General features: G+C 41.6%; 1 protein-coding gene across 3 annotated transcripts in view; it reads left to right on the top strand.

Annotated features, from left to right (window-relative positions):
• The window catches only part of RAD50 (RAD50 double strand break repair protein), a 147,568-nt gene extending 130,811 nt beyond the window's left edge, over positions 1–16,757 (top strand). For all 3 annotated transcript variants that reach the window (XM_083728365.1, XM_083728363.1, XM_083728364.1), the window contains 10 exons: positions 284–477; positions 654–764; positions 1,694–1,786; positions 2,970–3,083; positions 5,739–5,866; positions 7,310–7,534; positions 11,734–11,819; positions 12,550–12,692; positions 15,325–15,458; positions 16,369–16,757. In XM_083728365.1, coding sequence (XP_083584491.1) covers positions 284–477; positions 654–764; positions 1,694–1,786; positions 2,970–3,083; positions 5,739–5,866; positions 7,310–7,534; positions 11,734–11,819; positions 12,550–12,692; positions 15,325–15,458; positions 16,369–16,555 — 1,415 coding nt within the window. In that variant the 3' untranslated portion in view covers positions 16,556–16,757. The remainder of the gene's footprint in view (positions 1–283; positions 478–653; positions 765–1,693; positions 1,787–2,969; positions 3,084–5,738; positions 5,867–7,309; positions 7,535–11,733; positions 11,820–12,549; positions 12,693–15,324; positions 15,459–16,368) is intronic.
• Positions 16,758–17,848: the final 1,091 nt, after the last annotated feature.

Raw genomic sequence — 17,848 nt, 5'->3', positions numbered from 1 at the left:
CACCCTCAATGTAGTAAGTAGTAACCATTTTTCCACATATGCAGTCTTTAGTTCTGTTGTCCTCTATGAAAGATTGTCACAGTATTACAGCAAGATCAGTAGAAACTTTGTATCTCTCTAAAAGTCTTACCAGATATATTTTTGTCCACCACACAACCTCAGGTATCTTTTCTTTTGAATAGGGTAAATTTGTGCTCTTCAGTGTTAAAGGTAATGATCAGTTTTCATCTAAGATTTATTCTCTGCTTTATGACATCATGCCTGCCTTTAATTACATTTGCAGTTACTGGTAAAATTGAATTGAAGCAGACTCTTAAACAAGACCAACAAAATCAAGTCCAGAATCTGAAGAGTGCAGTGAATGAGCTGCAAACAGAGAAGCTTGAAATTTCCAGTCGTATGCAACGTCGACAACAGCTGGAAGAGCAGCTAGTGGAGCTGACCACTGAGTTACATTCCTTGAACAGAGAGATCAAGGTAAGAGGAACAGCTCCTATTCTGGTGTGGGTTGTTTCTTCTCACCTTTCAGTTTTGCTGAGCATCACAAAAAAATCAGCCAAGTCATTAAAAAGTTAAAATGTGCATGTACATAGAAGTAGTGACAAACGTCTAATTTAAAATATACATATTGGTGGTTTGTTTTTCATTTTCAGGAAGCAAAGGAGCAGCTATTTCCGCTTGAAGCAACTTTAGAAAAACTGCAACATGAGAAAGAAGAGTTAATAAGCAAAAAGAACACAAGTTACAAAGTGACACAGGAGAAGGTTAGACAGCCTGTATTCAGTTGTTTTGTTAAAATAATGCAGCCTCTTACTGCAGTCAAAGATACATACCATATTTTTCCATCTATAAAATGAGGTTTTTTACCCATTTTTTTAAGGTTTAAAAAGTGGGGTGTCTTATCTATGGAATATAGCAATTAAATATATAAATAAAGACGGTACTTGCTCTAGCAGTCGCAGCTCCTGGCAGTGCCGAGCCGGGGGGCCTCCGTAGTCCGCTTGGCTCCTCCCCCTCTGTCGGCCCTACAGCTGGGAGGGAGGCTGTAGGCTGTTCATTTTTGCCATGCCGCATAAAATGAAGGGTGGAAGGCCGCCTGCAAAGTGGAGCTGCTGATCAAAGATATATCTCCCCTCTATGCCTTTCCTCGGTGGGAAAGGCACAGGAAAGGCATAGAGGGGAGAAATAGCTTGATTGGCAGTTCCGCTTCGCAGGCGGCCTTCCCTCTTTGTTTACACAGTTTGCATGGGTGGGGGAGGCTACGGAATAGCAGGCGGCACAATGTTACTCGAGGAGCCGCGAAAATTTCTGCACTGCTCGCGTCGCAGAAACCAGCAGCAAGCAGGCGGGCTAATGGCGGCGATCAGGCAGCTGTGACTGGGGGAGTTGTGTTCTGTGTTCTGGCAGGTGAGCGATTTTCGGCATTCCCATCAAATAATCCTCCCCAAAAGCTCATTCCCCCCAATTTTCTAAATTTTGAGGTCCCCAAAATAGACGGGGGCGTCTTATAGACGGAAAAATATGGTACGCTTCCAGGTTAAAGTACAATTAGTATTTTTAAGTGTACTTGAACAATATGTTGTCTTTGAAATAGATAGATAGATAGATAGATAGATAGATAGATAGATAGATAGATAGATAGATAGGCATGTCTTGGAAGCAAACACATTTTTTTAATATGTTTTTTTCACAGATAAATGAGATTAAAGAGAAAATTAAAAACATCCATAACTATATAAAAGAGATTGAGAACTATATTCAAGAAGGGAAAGAAGAATATAAACAGGTAATTGCAAATATGATAATACCCTCTATAAGAGTAACCTGTTCCTTCCACTGTCAGCACTGACAGAGAAACCGGAATCCTCAACTTCACTTTTTATAAGGAAAAAAAATAGGGTCATCTAGCCCAACCGCCTGCAACACAGGAATCTCAACGAAATCATATAAGACAGGTGGCCATCCAGCTTTTGCTTAAAAACCTCCAATGAAGCAGAGTCCACCACTTCTTGTGGGAGTCTGTTCCACTGTCAGACAGCTCTTACTGTCAGAAATTTCCTAATGTTTAGTGGGAATCTCCTTTCTTGTAATTTGAAGCAGTTGGTTCGTGTCCTAGCCTCTGGAGCAGGAGAAAACAAGCTTGCTCCATCCTGCATGTGACAACCCTTTCGATATTTGAATATGGTTATCCTATCTCCTCCCAGTCTCCTCTTTACCAGGCTAAGCATACCCAATTCCCTCATAAGGTTTGGTTTCCAGACCCTTGATCATTGTGGTTGCCTTGTTCTGCACATGTTCCAGCTTGTCAGTATGCTTCTTAAATTGTGCCCAGAACTGGACACAGTACTCCAGATGTGGTCTGACCAAGGCAGACTGGTTGTACTTCTGGCTTCTTGGGCAGTTACATGATCTTAAAAACCTGCTTGTGTAGCCTTCCTCTGAAAATACATTTACACAGCAGCCTCTTAGCTTAACACAGACACTGGCTCTCTCCTCCTGATCTTCACCAGCAAAGTATTGTTAACACAGTGGGGATGAAAAACTTAATACGCAGGCCTTAAGTGTCCACTTTCTTGTTGACTTCCTCTGGATTTTGCCTTATCAACTTCCTCTGCTCCCTTTCCCAACTGTCAGCTAGCTTCCCATTATTCACTTACAAGAACCTTCAGCCAATCAGAGTCTGTTGTTTCTCAGACAAATCAGAATGAATTTACTTGATGCAGCCCCCATCTATAAATATCAGACATGAATATTAAAAATGATCACCTCCCTCTCTTCTTTCAGAACCAGTTGTCAAGTAGCTTCTGCTAAACAGACTGCAACTTAGTAATAGTATACATAATAATAGTATATACTGCAACATCAGTGGTCACAGAAACCTGTTTTTTCAAAACGGAACACAAACAGCGTTTCTTCACACCTTCCAAAGTCATGTTATTTTTTTTCATCTCTGTGTTTTCCTTTTTTAGCAAAAGGAATCTGAACTTGAGGAAGTCAAGGATCTGCTAGCAGAATGTGAGAAAAAGAAAGAAACGATAAATAAAGAAATTGGAACTATTAGACAAAATATCGATACTCAGAAGGTACGTTTGTCTAGTTCAGATATTTTTCTCAAATATTGTTGATATCTATGCATAGTAGACAGTAGTCTTTGTTTTCAAAGTAGCCTTCTGTATGATTCTGACGTACTTAACAGCAGCATTAAGGGCCTGAGAGAACACTCCTGTGAGTCAAACGTCCTGCAAATAAGTTTGAAAAGAAAGTATTTTTTATTGAATTCACTCAATATGTTTTGGCAGCATGTGCGTTTTGCACGTATTGTCAAGTTGAATTGGTCATGTGCCTCTGATTGACCAGTTAGCATAACAATTTAACTTGTGACATTACAAAGTATTTTTTAAATGCTATATTAAAAAATCCCCTAATAGGGAAATCTGGCTTGCTGACACACTGCTCCAGAACATGTGATCGCTACTCACTAATATCCCCAAAAAGCCCAATTCAGCACTGCAAATCAAGGAGCTAAGGAACTTATCCTCCCTTGTGCCAGTTCCACCTGCTCTGTCAAATTATTTTACTGGGTCCGATGACATATGTCATGCTACGTATTCATCTGTAGGTATACTAGCATCATATGTTATCAACCCACATTATTCTTTGGTTATTTCTATATCTTAAAGAGGGGGTGGGCATGAACAGCGCATTAAATTGAATATGTAGCAATAAATAAAGGAGCATTTCATTCACCCTGAACCAGGAATCTTTTACATTTGACCTTTGAATTAGCCACCACTGTATCTCAAGTTATCATACTACATTTTTTATCTACTCAGTGCTTCTTGTAAAGTACGTTCTTTCTAAACAAAAGGTTATTTCACATTAATTCAATTAGATTTTGAAGTTCTGCTACCATTTTCCTTTTGAGAATTTAAAAGACTTTCATATCTGTATATATTTTTTTAAATGCCCCATCCCAAAGGCTGAGGCAGGTGACAAAACAGTAATCTTTTTACATAACTTTCTGGATTGGTATGGTTGTTTTTAATTATCATTTATAAGACTTTGTTCTTTTTGCTTGTCAGATGTTAGGGTTCTACTGAAATACCAATTCTGTGAAGTACCGTAAATTTCGCTCCATAACACGCAGATTTTTCCTCCTAGAAAGTAAGGGGAAATGTCTGTGCGTGTTATGGAGCGAATGCCTACAGATGGCGGGGGAATCTGCTGCAGTTGTGAGCAGTCCGTGGCTTGCTTTGAAACAACAAAGCAGGTGTAAGCGGCTCCTGTCAGCGAGCCAAGCTGGGGAGGAGGGAGAGAAGCAGAGCGGGCTTGGCTGCTTTAAAACAAGCCCGTCCTCTATGTTCCTCTCTCCTCCCCACTGATCTGCTAAGTAGCAGCGAAGCTTTTCAGCCAGCCTAGCTGGGAGGAGGGAGAGAAGCAGAGTGGGGTTGGCTGCTTTAAAACAACCCCGTACTCTCTGTCCCTGCCTGCAGTTTTTTGCTGTCCGATTTTGGATTAGCCACTGTAGGGGCTGTGTGTGTGTGTCCTTGAGCTATCGTTCTCCTCCTCCTGCTTCCCCTTCGCTCTCCCTGCGCCCCTGCGCTCTCCCTCCGACTTTAGAATTGACACTCTGTGTGTCTGTGTGTGAGAGAGAGGGCTTCTCCTCCTCCTCCTGCTTCCCGTTCACTCTCCCCGCGCTGTCCCTCCGACTTTAGAATTGACACTCTGTGTGTGTGAGGGCTCCTTCTCCTTCTCTTGCTTCCCGTTCACTCCCCCAGCGCCCTGCGACTTTAGGGCCAGTTCCCTCTCTGTGTGTGTGTGTGTGTTTTGACCTCACTGCGCTTGTTGGGGGAGAGTGTTGGTCGCAATTTTTCTTGATTTGTCTCAGAGTGGTTACTATCATGGTTTCCTTGCCGGGGATGAGGGAGAGATGCAGAGCCTGCTTGTTCTAAAGGAGCAAAGCCGAAGAGGAGCCTCTCCTGCATTATCAGCAGCATCCTTCTCCACACCCCCCACGCGTGCTCCTTGTCCCTTGAGTTCTTTTCCTTCCCTCCCCACTTAAAACGTGGTTACAAAGCACGGATCCACATGGATCCTCAGGATTTTTGCACTAGGTCACCCCAAATTCACCATCAGATCACATAGCATATCCATGGCTACAGCCTGCACCAAAAAACACACGCACCCACTGTTTCATGGGGCCGCAATGGCGCAAAAACGTGGTTATAAAGCATGGATCCACATGGATCCTCAGGATTTTTGCATTGGGCTACCCCAAACTCACCGTCCGATCACATGTCTGTGGCCACAGCATGAACCACAAAAATCATATATCCACTGTTTCGTTTAGAATATTTTTTTCTTGTTTTCCTCCTCTAAAAACTACGTGCGTGTTATGGTCAGGTGCGTGTTATAGAGCGAAAAATACGGTAATATCTGTTGTTTTTCATTGGTGATTACTCTCAGTTAAATGTATAAGATTGCAGCTAAAAGTACCAGTTAAAATACGAGTACAGTGGTGATTGAAAACAAAACACAGCTACATTTTGTATAGTAAATACATAGCTCATTTTTAACTACAGCTCATGCTTTATTCAGAGATTCTGTAGTAGTGGATTTCCTGCACTGGCATTGTAGTTAACCGGACTGTCTTTGAAATCCCTTCCAACTCTCTTCTCAAATAGTCATGGCACAAAATGATGATGTTTAACTCACTAATATATTTTATTTGAATTTAGATTCAGGAGCGGTGGTTAGAAGATAACCTTACTTTAAGAAAAAGAAATGAAGATCTAAAAGAAGTCGAAAATAGTATAAAGCAATATTTGAAGGAGATGGGGGAAATGGAAGTCCCACAACTGAAAAGGTATCTTCTGAACTTCCTTTTAAAAGAAAAAAAATAATTTCTTAATTGCAAAGCAGTAGACCTTAATTATTTGCATATTTACCACTTTTCCATACTTGGTCCTAGCTAGTAGTCCACAAGTATTTGCATATTCACCATATCTTGATAGATACTTTTCTTGTAGACCAAACTGTTTTTCTCCTTTGCTTAGATAATCTAAGTTTCTAGTTTTGTATACTGTGGTCAACCTTGTAGCAACTACAGCATAAGCAATTTGATTATACTGAGAAGAGTGGTTTTAAATACTGTATAGGCTAGCATGCACCATGTGAACTACCTTTTGGCAAGCTTCTGGTGATACTTTCTAAGTGAAATTCACCTGTAAGCACCTAAATTTATGCACGATCACACTTGACCTCTGTACTCTGTCCTCAGTACCAGGCTTCCTTATTCTCATGGTGTAACTCAACGGGTGAATTGCAAGTTTGATTATGCCCTAATGCCTCAGATAGGTTTTTTTAAAAAAATGGCTAAAAGTGGACAAATATCTATCTTTGGTACTCTAAGAATATAATAGTAGCCTTACTGGTTTTAGAACCCTGATCACAGATTCTGTCTCTTGTGGGGAGCCTAAGCAAATACAGAAGGCTTCCCACTACCGGTGTTTGCCCTGACCAAATGGGAACAAGGGACTAACCATGCAACAATAGGTGAAGGTCTAAAGACACAGTCCCTTTGAAATTGTGTTACTCCGTCATGCGAATAACTGAATAGGGCTTTAATCCAGTGTCTTTTCTTTAGCAGTGGCTAGATGGTTGGCCCAAAAGCAGGGCATGTGTCATGTTTAAAATGCATCTTGCATTATTTAACCATTTCTCTCGTAAGTTAGGAACCCTAATGAAGCAGAAGCACCATGACCAACCTGTGTATTTAACCTAGCAGGCTTACTAGAGACATTTATGCTTATCATTCTTTATAACAGCCTTCTCCCCCTCCCCCCCCCCCATTTTTCTCAGCAGCTGATATTAAGAGCTGTGCTGTGTTGGAGCTAAGGTTGATAGCTAAAAGCCATTGATAGACTAATTCTCCATGGGGGTAATCCGGTGGAATGAGGAGCAAGATTCCATGTCCCTGTAAAACTAGATGGTCCCCAATCTTATAGAGCAAAAGGTGGGAAAGATTGCTGGAAATTCCCGCCCTCCTTTCCTCCCTGTTCTGCTGACAGTCTCCCCCCCCTCCCCCGGTCTTTGAATGCCACCCAGCAAATCTGTCTAAATATTTTAGGCCCAACTGAGACTCATTTTAAATGCACTGCCATTTATTTCCATCCTTTTCTTTTTCCCTCTTTGTGGCTTGGTTAAGTTATTATAAACAACATCAAGCAATTTACTCATGGTTAAGAAATCACTTTCTGTTTACCACTATAATAGATAACAAAGCTGTATATTAACTTCTACTTGACAGGGACCGACAGCATTTAGAGGAGAAAATAGAAGAATTGAAAAGAAAAGAAAGCTTGGCGCTTGGTCGACAGCATGGATTTGAGGAAGAAATCCTTAGGTTTAAGAGAGAGCTGAGAGAATCACAGTTTAAAGATGCTGAGAAAAAATACAAAGAAATGATGATTGACATGAGAACAACGGAGTTGGCAAACAAGGATCTGGACATTTACTACAAAGCACTGGATCAGTGAGTTGTTTAAATAGCATGTTGGCTTTGGTAACTATCAATTAATCAATTATCTCCCCAAGGAGAGCTTTAAAATTTAGCAGGCTGAATTTTTAATCCCCTTATTCCTGAGAGGCAAGACAATAGTTATATTTTATTATCTTGTCTATCGGTATCTATAAATGTTACTCCTAGCTTTCAGAATTTGGGATGAAGGTGAATACATGCAGTTATGTGTCATTTTGCCATGCAGACATACACTAGCAAATTTGCAGCCTTAAGATTTCCTTTTGATAATGGAGAGCTTATTTACATATAATCAGAAACCAGTGAGGAAAAGAATCTCTTCCGTTTACGAGAATTTGAATTCTGCTTACGTGTCTAGGAAAATATGTTCACTTTAATGCTATTAGTGTATACAGTGTAGGCCCAGTCATGGCACAGAAACCACTGTGGTTGCCCTGGTTTATGACATCTGTCAGGAAAGACATGAGGGGGGAGTGTGACCTTTGATACTGTTGACTAAGTATCTTTCTGGAGGGTCTTGGGAAAGTTGGGGGGCACTGTAATTCAGTGGTTCTGCTCCTACCTTCAGGGCCATTTCCAGATAGTTATAGGAGATTACTGTTCAGCACTATGTGAGTTGTCCTGTGGTGTCCCATAGAATTCCATTTAGTCTCCCATGACACTTAACATCTATATGAAGCCACTGGGAGCTGTCACCAGGTGCTTTGGAGTGATGTGTCACCAATATGTAGCCAGGTCCCATTCTCTCTGTGTGTTCCATCTGAATTGGGAGATGCATTTGTGATGTTAGACTGGTGCCTGGGGTAGTTGATGGGCTGGATGCGAGCCAATAAACTGGAGCTGAATCTTGAAAAGACAGAGGTGTTCTGTGTCCCAAGTTTTTGAGTCTTGGAGGTAGGAAGATGGCCTGCCCTGGTTGAGGTTGCAGGTTCATGGCATGGAGGCGCTGCTGGATTCAACATTGTCACTGGAGGCTTGGGTGGCCTCTGTGGCTAGGAGGTCATTTTCCAGCTCAGCTGGTTTGCCATTTATGGGCCCTTTTGGATAGAGATGATTAGGCTATGCCCCAGTAATTTCCATATTTAATCATTGCAATTCGCTCTATAGGAGGTTGCCCTTGAAAATTACTTGGAAATTTCAACTGGTCCAAAATGCAGCAGCCATTTGACTGATCAGAGCTCTGTTTAGAACTAATACAATCTTTGTTTTAAAACAGCTTCACTTTCCCCCAATTCATTTCCAGTTCAAGGTGCTCATGCCAGTTTTTAAAACCCTTAAATGAGTTAGGTCTCAAATAACTGAAAGGCCCCCTCCTTCTCTACATAACCATCTCAGGTATTAAGATTAGCAGATAAGTACCTCTTGATAAGGGACGTGGGTGGCACTGTGGGTTAAACCACAGAGCCTAGGACTTGCTGATCAGAAGGTCGGCGGTTCGAATCCCCGCTACGGGGTGAGCTCCCGTTGCTCGGTCCCTGCTCCTGCTAACCTAGCAGTTTGAAAGCACCTCAAAGTTCAAGTAGATAAATAGGTACCGCTCCGGCAGGAAGGTAAACGCCGTTTCCGTGTGCTGCTCTGGTTCGCCAGAAGCGGCTTAGTCATGCTGGCCACATGACCCAGAAGCTGTACGCTGGCACCCTCGGCCAATAAAGTGAGATGAGCGCCACAACCCCAGAGTCGGCCACAACTGGACCTAATGGTCAGGGGTGCCTTTACCTTTACCTCTTGATAGTTCCACCACCCTTAGAAGGTTTTTCTCTTTTTGTGGAGAGGAGTGGCCTGGGAGAGGACATTTTCTGTGGATGCCTCTAGGTCCACCCCACATATGTTAGTTTGGCACCTCCGTTATGCGGCTTTCACCTGAGAACCTGAAAGGAAAGAAGGAGGCTTTTCTGTCCCCTCTCCCCCAAAAGCCTCTCTGAATGGCCTGGGGATATTTCTGAGCTGTGGGAATTAGGAAGACCCTCCCTTGTTTGCTGTGGCACTGTGAGAACTGATCCATTTGCAATGCTACAATAAATTAAAGAGGACAACCCTGGCTTAGCATGCAAATGCTACAAACCATATTCTTAAGCTGCTTAAAGATGTAGCAAGTGATAATGTTTTCACACAGCGCAAAAGGAAAGAGGTAACGTACGAAGGCGGGAAATGTAATATTAGGCCTCCTGCCTTTTCCCCCCCTTTTCCTTTTTCAAAAAACAAAGCATCTTTTATTGCCATGGGTTGTTTCCTCCCTCCAAACATGATAAGAGGCAACATTTGCTTCTTTTTCTGCATCCTTATCTGATGCACTCAAATGTGCAACTCAGTTCACCAGCAAAAAATAACCATGACTCAACATTAAACAAATTTGATGTTATCAAATGGAGAGCTGCTATATGAAGCTTTACTATCATGGAAGCTATGACTAAATATAACTAATAAGAATAATGAAAGTAATATTTCTTGGTATAAAGACCAAAGGTGTTCCATGCCAAGCTACCGCTTTCCATTATATGTCTTTCCTCTTGACCTCTAGTGCTCCTGTTACAAAAGATGTAGCATCTAGGTGACTTTCTAGGTCTGGCACCTTTTGAAGCATTCAAAGGGAAAAAAACGATGCATGGTTCACCTGAGCCAGGTGTTACAAAGCACAATGAAGCTTCTACGCATCAGGAATTTGTTGACTGGTGTTGGAGGAAGTTCTGTGTGCACAATGCAGACTTGAGTGCATGCAGGATTACTCATCTAGCAAAGTCAACAACAAAAAGGCCTGTTTATGTAGGAGCTATATGTGTGTAGCTGTGCACGCACACTTTGATCTGTGGATTAGTATCTAGACTGGAATGAGAAGTTGTCATTGAATAAATCTACATGATTAATATTCTCAGTCTTCTGTTGGCTTAATTAGATATGATGTAAATTCAGAGATTATCTTGCATCCCCATCTTCCTCTTAGGAATGAGATGCTTAAACTCCATTTTTTTAACTTTGGGTTTGCATGTACATTGTCCATACTTTTTATAGCCTTTTATATTCCATATATAGCCTCAGAAAGGCATAAATCTAAAGTTCAGCCACTGTGAACACAAAGTTTTAAAATGCAAGCCAAGCTCACACACAGTAGAAAACCTTGGGAGTTATAAAAGACAAACACACTATACACTATTAATAAATTTAGGGTCTTTTAATAAACCACTACTAGATCAACAAATTTCATAGCAATTTCTGTTCATGTGCTTTACTTTATTTTAATTATTAAAAAACTCCACTATTCTAGCTTTCCTGGTTTAATTCCTTTGTATCTGCCATTTTTCAAAGATACAAAGTTTCCATATTTTAGCAGTAATTCTAAATTGCACTTAATATGAACTTCTAATTTGTTTCTTCCTGTGATGCTACCCTGGCCCATCTTATAGACATTTACCTACCTAAATATTTCAGCCACAGTTCCTTATAGAGAGGAACACTTAGACCCATTCCACACCTACCTTTGTTTGCAGCAATGATTGGCAAAAGTCTAATGGGATTTATTATATTTATTTTTAGATCAGTTACCTCAAAATAAAAAATGTGGCATTAATAAGTTTGGGTTCTATCAGCAAGAAAGTCTTTATACCAGAATAGAAGCAAAATTTATGCTAATGTGATTTAAATGAGTTCCCTTGTGAGGAATAGGTAAAGGTAAAGGTACCCCTGACCATTAGGTCCAGTTGCAGACGACTCTGGGGTTGGGCACTCATCTCGCTCTGTAGGCCGAGGGAGCCAGTGTTTGTCCGCAGAAACCTGGGTCATGTGGCAGCATGACTAAGCCGCTTCTGGTGAACCAGAGCAGCACATGGAAACGCCGTTTATCTTCCCGCCGGAGTGGTACCTATTTATCTTATTTGCACTGGATGTGCTTTCGAACTGCTAGGTGGGCAGGAGCTGGGACCGAACAACGGGAGCTCATCCCGTCGCAGGGATTCAAACCACCGACCTTCTGATCGGCAAGCCCTAGGCTCCACCTGCGTCCCCTCTTGTGAGGAATAGTAGGATATAAATTTAATAAATTTTAAAAAAGTGATCACAAGAGAATTTATAGATTCATCCATGTGATGTGGTACATCATTTATTTTTCAAGTACTGTAGTACAAACTTGTATGCCTAGGGTAGAAAGAAAGTGAAGTCTGATGGAAGGAGCATAATGAGCTGTGGTTTTTCTTTTCTTTTAGAGCAATAATGACATTTCATAGCATGAAGATGGAAGAAATAAACAAGATAATTCGTGACCTTTGGCGAAGCACCTACAGGGGGCAAGGTACCAATTTCTTCTTAATCCTTTTTGTGTAGATTTATACCATATTATGCATTTTCTTAAAGATTCAGGATGGGTAAACATTCAAAAACAAAAACATGTAGAAAATCAGAAGAAAAATCAAAACATATTTAGAAGTAACATTCCTTATAATCATTGTGGACTTTTTTTCTGGATAGAGAAAAAAAGAGTCCTCTCTTAAGTTACAAATAGGAATTCTAACTGGGGCCTGGAAAGGGTTATATTGTTAATGGTTGCATTACTGTGACTTGTATTTTAGAATATATCTTTTCTGTAAATGGCTTTAGGATTACTTTGACTCTGGGAAGCAATAAATAAATCTAATAAACTAAACTTCCTATAAAAAGTAGCATGGTTAATCTTGCTTTAGTCGTCTTGGTTTATCCTGCTAAATATATTCCTTTCTCATAGAGTCACTGATGTTGTGGTACATCTTGATATTCCTTCCTTCTTTTGTGATATGTAACTAGGGCTCTGTTCATTCTGCCAGTGTTCCTCCATTTAGTACTAGAGATATAATTCATCAATCTAACAGGCTTGCCTATAGCCCTGCTTATCTGGATAATGAAGCTAATTGCTTAAGAATGTTTGGGTATTGTACATCATGCCTCTGTGAAGAAGATTGGACTAAAGAAAGTTTAGCTGCTTCAAGGCCAACAAATCTATTGATTTGGCAACTAACTGTAGTGAAACTGCTTTCTTTTCCATGCAGATATTGAATATATAGAAATTAGATCTGATGCAGATGAGAATGTTTCTGCTGCTGACAAGAGGAGGAGTTACAATTACAGAGTAGTAATGATAAAGGGAGACACTGCTCTAGATATGAGGGGCAGATGTAGTGCTGGACAAAAGGTAGGTAACAACACTTGTTTGGATGCCAGTGCATAGGATATGTTGGGTTTCATATTTGGTACACGGACAGTCAAAACATATTTTGCATTTTTGATTGCAAAATATGGAACTGTAGACTAATAAAGATTATTCAAAAAATTATTAGGGCATAAATTTCCACAAGCTGGGCTACTTTGTCACTTGCATCTGGTGGAGGAGAAGATAGAACTAGATGTTAATACAGTGGTGCCTCCCAAGACGAAATTAATTCGTTCCGCAAGTCTTTTCGTCTTGCGAGTTTTTCGTCTTGCGAAGCACGGTTTCCCATAGGAATGCATTAAAAATCAATTAATGCGTTCCTATGGAAACCGCCTTCAGACCAGGTCCGGGGACAGTGTCCCCCGACCTCTTCTGAAGGCCGGCGGGGGGCGAAGGTCTTTGCTTCCCCCCACCTGCCTTCCCGGGAGAGCGGAGAAACGCAGTGCTGCGTTTCTCCGCTCTCCCGGAAGGCAGGCAGGGGGGAGCAAAGACTTTTGCCCCCCGCCAGCCTTCAGAAGAGGTCCAGGACCTCTTCTGAAGGCGGGTGGGGGGCAAAAGTCTTTGCTCTCCCCCGCCTGCCTTCAAAAGCCATCCGGGATAGCGGGAAGCGCTTCCCTGCTATCCCGGACTGCTTTTAAAATGCTGGCGGTGGGGAGCAAAGCCTTTCGGCCCCCGCCGGCCTTCCTGGACCTCTTCTGAAGGCCGGAGGGGGGGGAAGGCTTTGCTCCCCACCACTAGCATTTAAAAGAAGTCCCTGGAGATTTTCCTATGGGCTTTCTTCTTGCGAAGCAAGCCCATAGGGAAATTCGTTTAGCGAAGCGCCTCCAAAACGGAAAACCCTTTCGTCTAGCGGGTTTTTCGTCTTGCGAGGCCTTCGTCTTGCGGGGCACCACTGTACCATTGGTTGGGTGTGAGGAGATGCAGCACATTGGGCAGGGAAACATTTTCCCAGATAAGGCACACACACTCACTTTAGTTACGTAGTACCTGCCAGAAGGGTAAACTCCAGTTTTCTCATGTTTCCACCCACACTTGACTTCAGATATCAGCCAGACTAATGACTCATGATGGCTGAATCCTGGTTTGGCTGATGATGAAAGGGTTCTACTCAAACCATTTTTAGACCTATCTGTTGTAACCCACAGCCACAGCTGCCAAAGAAATGTGAATACATGAAGTGCTTGAAATGGAAGGGAATCCATTGGAAGACCCACAGGAAATGCAGTAGTTGCATGCGTTCTCAACGGGAAAATGGGCAGGATGTGCTGCTTCCCTTCTCTGTTCTCTTGGGGAGGGGGGGGATATTCAAAGGATTAAAATGCCTTAGGCAAAACTTTTTTAGTACAGTCGTACCTTGTTTTGTGACCAGGATCTGTTCTGGAGCCCTGGCCACTAGACGAAAAGGACGCAGGGTAAAGCACCGCGTCTGCGCAGAGCGATTTGCACTTCTGCGCATGCGCGATTTAGCACTTCTGCGCATGCGTGAGTGGCAAACCTGGAAGTAAACCGTTCCGGTACTTCCCGGTTTGCCTCGGACGTTCGCCGGAATGGATGCTAGACGTTCATGGAGGTATTACTGTATTACATCTTCTGAAGCACTATACTCAAGGTGATAAATATAATCTAGGAAGGGAAAACTAATGGTGGTATGTAAGAACACAAAGCCCTGCCGGATCGTACCAAAGAACTATCCAGTCCTGCATCCTGTTCTAACAGCAGACAACCAGACAGCATCAGTTAGCAGAACAGTGCAGGAAGTAGGGTAGGTTTGTGTGCTTGTCTTCACAACACAAAGCATCACTTCACCCTACCAAGAGGGAGGGGCAAGGTATGGGAAGTTTGATGTGGTGGCAGGAGCATTGGATTGGCTCAATGCCCAACACGGCTAAGCAACCCATTCCTCCCTCTTTCATTACGCAGCAGTGACATTTGGTGTTGAGAAGCCAGGTACATAACCTTGTCCTTGCCTGTGCTCCCTCCTCGCAGACCGCTGCTACATGAGCACAAGAGCACTCACCAACTCACGTTCCCCTAGCAACTGGTATTCCAAGGCATACTACCTCCAATATTGGAGGTATCACACAACAATCATGGCTAATAGCAATTGATATGTTAGAATATACCTGCATTAAAGTTTGTAATAGCTTTTATATGGCATTTTCTGATTTTTTTTGTTGGCTACTTAACTTTTCAGTTGCTTTACCTTATGATTGTATTTTGTATGTTTTCTAAAAAAAAGTTTGCCCTTTTTTATCAGCTAAGTAAAGAAAAGCACTTGAATTTATTTAGAATTCTAGCTTAGTTCTTGTTAGGTGGCAACCCTTTGTCCTATACTTACTTTTTCAGGCAGTAAAGAATTCACATTAGTGAATGTTCATACATTTTTTTAAAAAATCTACATTGAAAGCTCGCATGTCAGGCTAGAATCCTTCCTGACATACTAGTTTTCTATGTGAAAGGAAGATTTTATTCAGGGCAGCATTCAGTCATGTTACCCCATTATCATTATTATGTACTTGTAGATTCCAGATACGGGGCTGCCATCATGGTGCTTTTAGAAGTGTTTGTGTTTTGGTTAACTTACTGAACAGTTGCCTTTTACTTTTGGTTGTAGGTTCTTGCTTCCCTCATTATCCGCCTTGCTCTAGCAGAATCCTTTTGTCTCAACTGTGGCATTCTTGCACTGGATGAGCCCACCACCAATCTTGATCGGGAGAATATTGAATCTCTTGCACATGCCTTAGTGGAGTAAGTATCTGTAGATTTTACAAAGAAGCCTGTGGGAACCTAGGTGGGAAAGCATTAGTGAAAAGCAATTAGTGCCCATAGACTAGTCTGGCCCAGTCCTGAGGAATGCCCTTGTAATGCACCTCTGCTGCTTCATTTACTTGGTAATTTTGAGCAGCAATAGAGATGTCAGAGTCTTCCTCTATTATATTCCACTTTATTCACACCAAATTGAGTCCTAAAGCAAATTGAAAGTGCTCTATAAATCCCCCATATTTTCCCAAAATAATTATTTTGATTGTCCTAGTTATATCCTTTTATGAACACTTGCACCTCTCACCTGAGAAAAGGTTTGTGTCCCTGCTTAATACAAAGCTTAACACAGTGTAGTTTTAATTGCCCAAAAGTTAGATTATGGAGGGATCACTTACAAAGGAAAGAGCACCCAGAATGGACTGCTCTACTGATGAAGCAACTGCTGCTATTGGAAAAAGTGTGGAAGAACCTGGAAGCATGTATGTGTTTTCCTCCCTAAATATGTAAACCCTCATGTGTAAACCCTAATCCAGAAATTTAAAAAGATCAAACAATAATTTAGGGTACTGGGTCAGTTCAGACATTTTTCTCTGCCATCTGATCAACAGGTGCGTTAGTCACCTCAATTTGGTTCTGTGTATTTTTTATGCTTTCCTCACACTTTTTTCTGTTCTCCATTCATTCCATGTCCCTTATTTGTTTTCTCTAGTAGCTGTGTTATTAGAGGGGTTGGGTATTGTTGAAGGACAGCTTTCTGTGTTGTATAAATGAAATTATCATAAACTTTAAAAATGAGTGGAACAATTAACATCTTATATTTGCAGCTTTCTGTGCTGTTGCCACCCAGATTTTGACGGCTATAAGCTAATACATTCTAAATGTTGATTTTCCACAGGATAATCAAAAGTAGATCCCAGCAACGCAACTTCCAACTTCTTGTTATAACTCATGATGAAGACTTTGTGGAACTATTGAGTCGGTCTGAATATGTTGAGAAATTCTACAGAATTAAAAAGAACATTGACCAGTGTTCTGAGATTGTAAAATGTAGCGTTACATCTTTGGAATCATATGTCCATTAGAGTTTGCAAATGCTTTTGTGATACAGGACTTATCCAAAACATAATAGAGTGAAAATAAAACTGCTTTTGGATAGCATCAGATGCTTGCTGATGGAGACTTTTTGCTGCATGTGTAGCTGGTTGATTTATATTAAACAGTTGTATTATTGAAAAGGGGAAATTGAGATTAAAATTCTGAGCACAGAAATGTGGTATTCTAAAAGCTAAGCCTTCTTTCAATATTTCTCATGTGTGAGTCTTCTAAGTCTGTAGACAAGGCATCCCCAAACTCGGCCCTCCAGATGTTTTGGAGCTACAATTTGCATCATCCCTGACCACTGGGCCTGTTAGCTAGGGATGATGGGAGTTGTAGTCCCAAAACATCTGGAGTTTGGGGATGCCTGGTGTAGACCAAGGAGCAGGGATGCACCTCTATCTCTTCCTTCCAAATTGCAGCTATAGTGCAAAGTTGCATGAGCAGAATACCCAGTGTATGAACTCTGTGCAATTGGGATACCCAAATCACACAGAGCCCTTACTCATGAGCAGGAAGGAGCTCAAGCTTTGTGCTTTCTGCTCAGACAACTGTGTACAACATGTAATCACTGGGGGTGATGGGGCAAAGCTAAAAGTGTAGCCCTCTGCTTGCTGTACATGATGATGCACTACACATAGTAATGTATTGTGTTGCAGGGAAACATTGACCATGGCTCACTGGTAGAGAACCTGCCAGTGTTCTCTGCCCTCTCTGGCATCTCCAGATAGGGCTGGGAAAGACTTCTGCCTGAAACCCTGGGGACTCACTGCCAGTTATTGTAGTCAGCACTCAGCTGAAAGATCTAATGTAGACAACTTTCTATATTCCATCCTATTATCAAAGGTGGATCTAGGGGAGCATGACTGGTTTGGTGGCACTGGGTGCAGAGTTTCTGGGGTACTGCAGCAGGCACTGCAACTATGAAATCCAACGGAAAGTGAGAAGCAGTAGGGGTGTCACATAGGGCACCCCTGAAATTTGAAACGCCAAGGTCTGCCACCAATACCATACCATTTTATCATACGATGCAATACTTGTCAACTAATTCTCAATAGCTTTTTCATTCTATCAAACTTTGACCCATTTGACATTATTAATAATAATTTGGATATTTTGTGACATAGTTTCTTTGCATTTCTCCTTAATGTGTTTCATTGTGTCACGGTGACCTTATTGAATGCCCACAACATTTGCTTATACTTTAAAACTTCCTGTGGTATATATCTAAAATAAGAATTGAAACACATGGTTTCAAAATTTAACCACTGATTACAAGA

This window comes from Podarcis gaigeae, assembly GCF_964106915.1.
Source record: "Podarcis gaigeae genome assembly, chromosome: 2".
Classification (NCBI taxonomy): Eukaryota; Metazoa; Chordata; class Lepidosauria; order Squamata; family Lacertidae; genus Podarcis; species Podarcis gaigeae.
The sequence above is the reverse complement of the archived record's forward strand: the minus strand, read 5'-3'. Positions and strand labels throughout refer to the sequence as shown.